This window comes from Marmota marmota, unplaced genomic scaffold (genome assembly GCF_001458135.2).
Source record: "Marmota marmota marmota unplaced genomic scaffold, marMar, whole genome shotgun sequence".
Taxonomy (NCBI): Eukaryota; Metazoa; Chordata; class Mammalia; order Rodentia; family Sciuridae; genus Marmota; species Marmota marmota.
This window is the reverse complement of record NW_025999842.1, coordinates 48,619,336-48,629,244: the sequence shown is the minus strand read 5'-3', so window position 1 is coordinate 48,629,244 and position 9,909 is coordinate 48,619,336. Positions and strand designations below refer to the sequence as shown.

General features: G+C 35.3%; 1 protein-coding gene across 3 annotated transcripts in view; it reads right to left on the bottom strand.

Moving 5' to 3' along the window:
- The window catches only part of Enpp3 (ectonucleotide pyrophosphatase/phosphodiesterase 3), a 107,639-nt gene that overhangs the window by 32,271 nt on the left and 65,459 nt on the right, over window positions 1-9,909 (bottom strand). For all 3 annotated transcript variants that reach the window (XM_048798423.1, XM_048798424.1, XM_015501305.2), the window contains 3 exons: window positions 7,411-7,538; window positions 2,810-2,876; window positions 943-1,030 (listed from right to left, as the gene is read on the bottom strand). In XM_048798423.1, coding sequence (XP_048654380.1) covers window positions 943-1,030; window positions 2,810-2,876; window positions 7,411-7,538 — 283 coding nt within the window. The remainder of the gene's footprint in view (window positions 1-942; window positions 1,031-2,809; window positions 2,877-7,410; window positions 7,539-9,909) is intronic.

Genomic DNA, 9,909 nt, shown 5'->3' with positions numbered 1-9,909 from the left:
ACTCAGTGGTTTAAAACAGCACAGATTTAGGGGAGGGGAGAGGTGGGGAGGGGGGAGGGTGGAGGATGGGAAAGGCAGCGGAAGCACAACAGACACTAGTATGGCAATTTGTAAATCAATGGATGTTTAACTGATGTGATTCTGCAATCTGTGTATGGGGTAAAGGTGGGAGTTCATAACCCACTTGAATCAAAGTGTCGAATATGATATGTCAAGAAATTTGTAATGTTTTGAACAACCCACAATAAAAAATTAAAAATAAATAAATAAATAAATAAATAAAATAAAATAAAATAAAATAAAATGGGTACTTTTGGGTCTCTAAGTCACCCTCAATTATGACAGGACAGTAAGATTAAGAGAAATAATTGTGCGTATGCTTATATCCATCTAACAGTGAAACAGCAGCTTTCTCCTTGCCTTACCAGGCAAGTGATTTGAGAGTACATTAGACTAAGGCAATCATGTAGATTGAAAGGTTGATTAGGTTCCCTAAGACTCCTATTCTTTTTAGTTCTTCAACCTGAGTATAATAACAGGTGTCTAGCCAAATAGGACTTTCTCAGCATCTTTCTATGCTGGGAGACTTCTCTTTAGGATTACAAGAAAGTACTTGTGTTTTAGGTATGTTTATCTTTCTTTGAAAAGTTGGAAATGTTATTTTATTTTTCTGACTTTTATTAAATTATCATATAGCAACTAACTGATAGAAAAGCATGGTTTCCTAAGATCTAAGGTTTAACATTACTAAGAAAACAAAAATGAATTTACTCTTAAGGCTGAATAATTCTGGATAATAAATAAAAATTTCCCCCATCTTTTCTACTTCCTGTCTTAATGCACAACATCTAGCCTTAGAATTCAGTTTGTCCCCAGTTTCAAACTACACTATATTAAAAAACTATCCACCTTTTGCTGGTGAATTTATTTATATATACTTACCACACAGTAGATTATACACTTCAATATTTTCAAATGGTTCAACTTCAGTCTGTTCTTTAAAACTGGGTCCATGTGCCAAAAAGAGAGCCTAGGTGGTAATAGTTATATAATTACTAGATAAAATCTAAATTCATTAATAATTTTAGGGAAAGACATCATTTTTCCTCTGTAACAACTCTCCTATTTACATCTTAGGCTTCTATAAGGATTTCTTTCCAGATTTGAAAATGATTTTTAAACCACTGCCACCTGTGATGTTGTACCTATTTTAATCCAATGCTGTGTTTACCTGTCTCTCCTTGCTTCCCTAGCACCTCTCAAGTCAACAACTAGGAGGACACAAGCAACAGAGGACAACCGATATCAGCACAATTCCATAGAATCTAGACATTACATATTAGAAATTTATTGTATAATACCATATGATGTTTTCATATCATTGCTCAAATATGTTAATACATGACAAGAAATGTTGATATACATACACTTCAATATTTTCAAAGTTTTGCATACCTTCCTAACTCACTCAATTCTCAAACACCTCATCCTTTTACTTTTGTGATGAAAAGAACTAAGTGTTCTGGTTTATATTTAATTATTACTAAAATTATATTATTCATAACAAATCTAATTCTAGTTGTTTATAATCTTACACAATTACCAAATATGGATAAACAATTCTTTTTGGTTAATGAGGAATACATAATTTTTCTAAGATGATCAGCAAAGAATTGGAGGCATGTTTTTCTTGTAGTCATGAATTTCATATCATATAGTAACCTAATTAATAGAAAAGCTCTGTTTCCAGAGATTTTTCAGGTATTTACAAAGTGATATAACTCACCATGGCAACATTGAGAGACGGTATGTTCCATAAAGAGCCTAACATTTTTCTCCCATTTGGAAAGGAGTGTGTGCATATGTGTGAGTGTTTGTGTGTGTGTGTGTGTGTGTGTGTGTGTGTGTGTGACAAATAGAACTAGATAAGACAATCAGAATGCAATAATTATAAAGCTTTGACTATGGAGGAATTTCAGCTACATTTTACACATAGATCACATAGATTCCTCTGTAGACTTTCTTCCTTGAACTTTCAGGGCTCCACATACACCACTTCTGATTTTCTTTCTTGCTTGCTGATGCCTCTACTTCTAGGTCTCTGCTCATAATTTTTTTTTCTCTCCAATCTCTTCAAACAGAAGTGTTCCACTTTCAATACTTGGTCTTCCTATCTATACTCAATCCCTGAATATTTTACCTAGTCTTACATTTTTAATAATCTCTGTGCCTAAGACTAAAATTTTTTCCATCTCTGGGATAGATTCCTTAACTGCATATTCAATATCTCTATTTGCATGTTTAATAAATATTTCAAACTCAGCAAGTCAAACTGTCCTCTTGCTCCTTCCTTCCAAATCAGCAGCAGCCACAGTCCAGCATCCCTTCAATAGCCAAAGGCCCTCTTGTCTCCAAAACTAACCTAGGGCCTCTGCACTGGCAGTGTCCTCTGCTTAGGACATTGTTCTCTGAATACCTAAATGCTACTTCCTTCACCACCTTGGAGTCTTTGCTCAAATACCACCTCAGTGATTCTAACCCTTTCTACCCTTTTTAAAGTTGCATCCTGTCCCCAGGGCACCCCAACATACTCCACTTTCTCATCCGGCTTCACTTTTTCTGTATTCCATGGCACTTCATCTAACATATCAAATCATATATTCCTTTGTTTTGCCTTCTGTCTGCATCCCCTCTTTGAATAAGGCTTCTTGAGGGCCCTTATCTGCTCTATTCAGGATGTATTCAAGAGTTTTGGAGATTGCTTATCACAAAGATCAATTAGCATTTGTTTAATACAGGAGTACATTACCTGCATACTCTTAAACTCATTGTTATAACCATGGTTGCCTCCTCCACAGTATGAACTTCCTTTCCTCCTGTGAAGAAATATTATTATCATATGCTGGTCAAAGTATTGATATGAGCCCTAATTGTAAAATGAGTTTTAATGGATTAATATAGCTTCTGTTTTTATATAAGTAATTTTTTCCTGTCGACAATAGCATAAATGTGTTTTTTTTCATGCTTGAATTCATAACCATAGAGTAGTAAGTAGAACGGTAGGACAGAAGAATGGAGAATTCCAGGGTCTATAAATAGAAGTCAAACTCTTGCACTCTTAGACATTGACAAAACAACAATTAAAAAGGCACAGATTAAAGAAAAAGAATTTATCTTCAAGCTCATCTGCACTTTTGTATGTCAATGACTATGTGATTAAGAAGAGTTTGATTAGTGTCATTTTAAGCATTTAAGTGCTTTAGGAATAAATCTTTGGCACTTAGAAGGAATATTAATTTCTATTTTACAGTGGAGATGTCCAGTGGAATAATATAAAAACATGAATAAAGAATACTCAGGGCAAATTAATTATAAAAGTTGGTAAGGAGTAACTAGTATATTCTGTAAATAAGAGTTTATTTTTAACTTTTGGGATTTTCTTCCCTAGGCTATTGCTCTGTTACTTGAATAACTTCTCAAATTCAATTAATTTGACTTTTGCCATGGTTAATCATTGAATTGAACAGTGTCAGCAATTTTTTGCACAGTTGGTTTTCATACTTAGAAAAAAAAAGTACTGCTGCATGAACCTAGATTTTCTTAAAGTTACAATATTGTACAGGTTCAAATTTGGTCTTTGAAGGAATAAGACTCCATTTTCCAAAGGCTGGCCTTAAAAGGTTTCTTTCATTTGCTTCCTCACACTTCACCTCCCAGGGAAACACACACACACACACACACACACACACAACTTCTGTTCATGTTTGCACTGAAGGCACAAGTGAGCACAGGACAGTAGTCTAGTGTCTTTAAAAAAAAAATCAACATTTATCAAAATGACTCTCAGTTTAAGTACAAAATAAAAATAAAGTAAATCACAAAAATTAAATATAAATCATGGCTCTAACCAGGCTATGCTCAACTCTACCCACTAGTAGGAAGAAAAAAGAAATAAAAATAAAGTGTAATACGGAAAGCAGTAGGAATCCTATTTATAAGGTGTTTCAATTCAGTTACCGGAAAGACATCAGCTCAACACCTTATCTTAGTGAATTCCAACAAAATTGTTCCTATAGGGTAGAACTTGTGCTAAAAATATATTTTTAGTCTTCTTGCACAGACATTTGGTTTCCCAGTGTTACTGGAATTATTTGATTGCAGATAACTAAGTTTTAAATTCTGTGTGAGAAACTAGAGTGCTCATTATGAAAGATGGAAAAGGTTTTTTTTTTAAACCAAATCTTTGTAATAAAATTTTCTAAAATTTGTCCCATGTTTATCTTTCTATTTTCAGAAAATCCAGTATTTTTTTTTAATATTTCCATTTCCTACACCTAGTTCAATGAGAAAAGATAGTAAATATTGCAAAATTTTGTTGTGAAGCAAAGATAAAAATATTGCATGAAAAAAAATCTCTATTTTTGCTTCTCAAGCAAAAACTTTAGAAATTTGCTCTTCAAACTGCTTAGGTTCTTTCTTTCCAACCATTAATTTGACTCTGGAAAGTACACACGGAAAAATGAGAGCTGACATTTGGAAAAGGTGAGTTGATTTTATCTGTCATAATTTAGCTCAACTTCTATCCAGCTGAAACCTGTGGAACAAATTTTCTATTATCTTTTCCCTGTCTAATTAACACAGTCGAAATCAAAGTTGAGTTTCTCTCCCACAGTTGGGTAATGACACAGGTGGTGATGAACAAGACTTCTCCCCTGATACCCAAGCAGTTGCCAAGACTTATCTTCTTTGTGATCTCCCCGTTGGTCCTTTCCTTCCCTCTTTTACTGCCACAGTTCTAGGCTGGATCCTCCTAGTCTCTGACTTGATCAAGTTCCCTGATCATCCTGCTTTCAAACTGTAGAATCTTCCTACATACCACACACATCCCTAATACTTTTGATTTTTTTTTAACTGCTGCTGGAAATGGAAATAATGTATAATGAATACAAATTTGAGATAGAATATGACCTAGAAAATATGGGTCATAGGTCAACCACAATACATTCCTGGAGATGTGCTATGTAACTGATTTCACCATCCCTGTGCTCCACACCCTCCTGGGGACTGTCATAACTCTGGGGAATGGGTCACCACACATCTTTCTAACAGGCTTCCTGTCTCTTGCTAGATCCTCTTCCTCATAAGGCAGCTAGAATAAGCTCTCTGAAACGCAAGTCTCACTATATTCATAGCTACCAATGGTCTCCTACTTTGTTCAAGATGGAAGTCATACTTCTTAATCTTGACATATAAGTCCTTCATGCAGAGGGCAGTTTCATTCATGGGGTTATCCAGCAATATGGAACCACTAGCGACTATGCTCTCATTTTCCCTACCCTTTCTTGTCCCAGACCTAGGCTGGCTTTAAAAAAGCACCCCACTGCCCTGGAGAGATCTAGAGAAAGAAACCCATCTTGAAGGACACAGTCTGGCAGTGTGCAAGGCTTGGCAAGCAGATGGCACCTTCCAGAAAAATAGAGGGTCGCGTTCCTCCTCTAATGCAGGAGGTGGCTTGGTGAGCTGAGTGAGGATCCAGTTTTCAGGCCCTCTTGCCTTCTGGATGGGTGCCAGTACTGTGCACAGACTTCACGGGCATACCTACTGGCTGACAACATTTGGCCGGCCCCACCCAGAGGTATTCTGGTGGTGCACTTGTAACAGTGGTTCTGTCACCTTTTGAATGCAGCCCTCACTGCTCTAAGGCTTATTTAAAAAAAAAAAAATGTTTTTTATTCTTTCTTCTCCTGTCTCCCCCTCCCTAACAAGATAAGGGAGACAGTGTTATCTTTTATTCCCCTAGTTAATTGTCCTTGAACACACCCAGTACTGGAAGGAGATGCCTGCTGAGAATCTGGGAAGTGAATATCTCCCAAATTAACAAGTGAATCTTAACACACCATCTGGGTACACTGGGGCTCCCTACCAGAGCACACCTGAAATGTAACCCTTGAAGTTCCTTTAAAAATCCCTTCTTTCCTGATCTAGAGAGTCACAGCCTTTGGGACGGGAGTCCCCTGTGTTTCTTCTTTGCTAGCAAAGCAATAAAACTTTTTTTTTTTTCCTTTTCTCAAAATCATGTTCTCATCATTAAATTGGCATTGATTGGCATTAGGGATAGGGACAGAGCTTTCGGTTACACACTCTTATTTCCATAACTGTTTCTCATTCTGCACCTGTGGACTCCTGACTTCTTTAATAGACCCCTAACAGTAAATATTTGAGAAGGTATCCCCATATGTATTATATATCATGTCCCCAAACTATTAACAATTTTAGCGTTTAATAAGTTTAATTTTATTCACATACATTAATTTGTTAATTTATTTTATTCACATTTTAGATGTTCACATTTAGATGTTGTCCTGAGCCGCAGTACAGCCACCAACAATACAAAGGCTCAAGAAACTCAGATCCAAAGGAGAGAGGCCAGTGCCATCTAGTGAACCCAATGTGGAACTGCATACTTGCTGGCTGACTGTAGGCTCTGCCAAATTCCCAGCTCCTTATCCTGCACTTACTTGTTGGAGCCCAATTCTCTGTCATCTTTCAGCGCCTCTTTCTTTGTCAAAAATATCTTTTAGCCACTGTATTTCCACTGCCATTGTAATCCCCTGGAATTAGGTTGCATACATATAAGTGAGGGGAGAAAATTCCACATGATCCTGATTCTGTTTGCATTCACTTAAGCACATGGAAACAAATACAGGAATAAAATTCAGAAAAGAATCACTCATTTAGCTACAAGAAATATATGTGTTTGTTTCCTGGGTCATTAATAGTCTTCTCCATTGCAGTTATACTCCAAGGGGGCAGAAATCCTGTCTGTATTCCAAATGCCTGAAGCAAGATCTGCATTTGATAAGTATGGCAAGCATTTGATAAATTTTGTTTGATTCATGAAGTCATTGGTTATTTGAGATGGAGTGATTCATACTGGTCTTTATTTTCTCAAGAACATTTATATTTTGCAAATGCTCAGTGATCAGCATGAATTATAATTAAAAATAAGAAATAAATGTTACAATTGGTTAACTTGGCTTTACAACCATAAGAAGGTTCTTTCATAACAAACACAATGATGACAAAGATCTTAAAGAGACTTCTAATCATTCAGTCACTCAAAGGATAGCACATTTGGGGATAGGAATGTGCTGTTTCTGATATCCCTGTAACACTGGCTGGTACACTCTCAAGTTTTTTCCTCATTCTCATCTATGTGGTAAAGATTAGAATGCTGAGATCAGTCATCAAACAATAATAACCTTAAGTGGAGAAGTGCTAAGCAGAATGAAAGGTCAAGGAAATGCCAATACTCAAGAACATTTACATGATCATAATAGTGAGGTAAGATTAAGTAAATTTATAATGAAAGATGATTGTTAAAAGTATTAAAAGTAAATAGACACAAACCTCATAGCCAGCCACTGTGGATCCATCATAAGATGAACTTTGTCAATTCTGATATTTTTGGCATAGTGTAGTCGTTTGGGCAAATCAGGAGTCAAATAGGGTTTAAAATGCTGATCGGGTTTTTGGCACTGAAAAAAGGGTAAATATTTCTCCAATGAAAAAATATGCAAAACAAGTCAAAAATTTTCTAATGAGGCACTTTTTAAAAGTAGGGAGATTTAAGTTCAAGTTAATAAAATAGGAAAAGTAAATCTAAGGGGCTGGGGATGTGGCTCAAGCGGTAGTGCGCTCGCCTGGCATACGCAGGGCGCTGGGTTCGATCCTCAGCACCACATAAAAATAAAATAAAGATGTGTGTCCACCGAAAACTAAAAAATAAATATTAAAAAATTCTCTCTCTCTTAAAAAAAAGTAAACCTAAAATCACCATAATCAAATTCACTAAATATATTTTTATTGTTGCAACAATAATTAGGTTGAAATTTAAAATTTGATTTAAATTAGGAGCAGATATTTGATGTTTTATGGTTTTATTCCTGAGTATATATATTAAGCCACCATAAATCCCCCCTCTTGTTTTGACAGAAAACAGATATGTCTCAATTTTGAGTGGCAATTACATTTTTAAACTATATATAAATAACATATGAGATATTAGTAGATATGAAAACACAACTTAAAAATCAGTTTAGTTGCACTAATAATCCCAGCACAGCTTTTAAATAAACATTTGCTTGGTTTTCAAATCAATTCAACAGCTTTTGAAACCAAGTATAGTATTCCTATATGTGAAACAAATTTATGGATTCATCTCAAATTAGAGTATAATTTTATAAAATGTTGTTTCTCTAATAATTGCTACTGTAACTTTATGGCATATTTAAAAAGTATAGAATGCAAATTACTTGGGACTTATTAATGAAAAGAAAAATGAAGAAGTAGGAAACAATTATGAAGAAACTTTCTCTCATGACCTCCTTGAGAAACAAAAGAAAAAATGTTAAACATAAAAAGTAAGACCATGAGGAAATGAAATTTCTTCTAGTTCCTCATTTTCTCATATATTTTAAACCATAATATCTCATCTATATTATTAGCAAGTCTGTGTAACCAATAATCTCACATTCAACTTATAGAAGAAAAATGAGAAGCTATGAAACACAACTTCACAAAGCAAAATTTAAGAGAAATACAGAAAATGGGAGTGTACAGAGATTACAGAATGAAAGAAGAAAAAGAAAAGTATTTATTATACATCTATCAAACTTTTTTTCTTATCTATTTTGGTATCTTTTTCAGGCTTCTTATTTTCTATTTTTCAACTGTCATTACTTCCTTCTTAAGACAACATTTTTCTGATTTCCAGGCAGGTTCATGATGGCAGCTGCAGAGTATGCAGCTTCCTCACAAATGCAAGGGGATAATATGTGCTCCAGAGGACAACAGACAATAATTAGTCACACTCCCTTTCCTGGTGTATAGCTAGAATAGAACCACAGAAACTTGGGGGGCACAATGCCAACTTCTGAAGAAGTATAGAGATATTATTTACATTTGAGAACTTGGAATGAAGACACCAGAGTTGAGATAAAATTTGGTCACTTTAAGAACAAAGTTGGTGCTGATGTCTCTCATGTAGCCAGATGGTTGTGGAACTTAAATAGTTGCCAGTTCATGTCTAGTTATCTTTGTCCAATAAAAGGTCAATGTAGACCCATAGAATGGCACTACCACATGAAACATAAAATGGTAGCTCATTTCCTTGGGGGCTCTGTAGATCCAGACTCAGCTTATAACTGTGAAGCCATGTAAGGGAATTTCCAAAATCTGTGGTGCTCGATCCCCTTGCACCACTAGGATTATTAGAGATTTGACCTTCTTCACTAACACAACTTCATCTATATCTAGATCACAAAGTGAGGTAACAAAAATAAAACAGTATGTGGATTGTGAGAGTCCACATGTTGAAAATCTTGAAGTACCCCTCCACTCAGCATAAATAAACTTGTAATCCTGGGTGGTAGGTAAATGAGTAGGGAAAATTCCAGATAGCTTAAAAATTCCACTTGTCAAAGTGGCGTGCACTAATTCTGGAGAAACCTAAAATGATCTTCCTTGGTAGATTTTTTGTTGGTGGGAGGAGGGGTTGGCTCAGGAGATTAAACTCAGCATGTTCTACTCTTCACCAGTAGGGGGCAAGATTGTCTATCATGCTTACTTAAGATCAAAGGATTAATGAGTAAAGGTGTAAGAGGAAAAAAAGAGTGATTAACACTCTATAGGATTTCTGCTCCAGTCACTCCTGCTTGGACCTTGCAGTGAGTCCCAAATTACATTAACAATTCTTTACCCCATGTTTTATCTTTAGGCACTTGCACCCCATTCTCACCATTTTTAATATAACTGCTGTCCATTTATACTTAAATAAATTTAATCTCATGCCAAGCAATAATAAATTCATAAATTCTACATCATATATATATATATATATATATATAT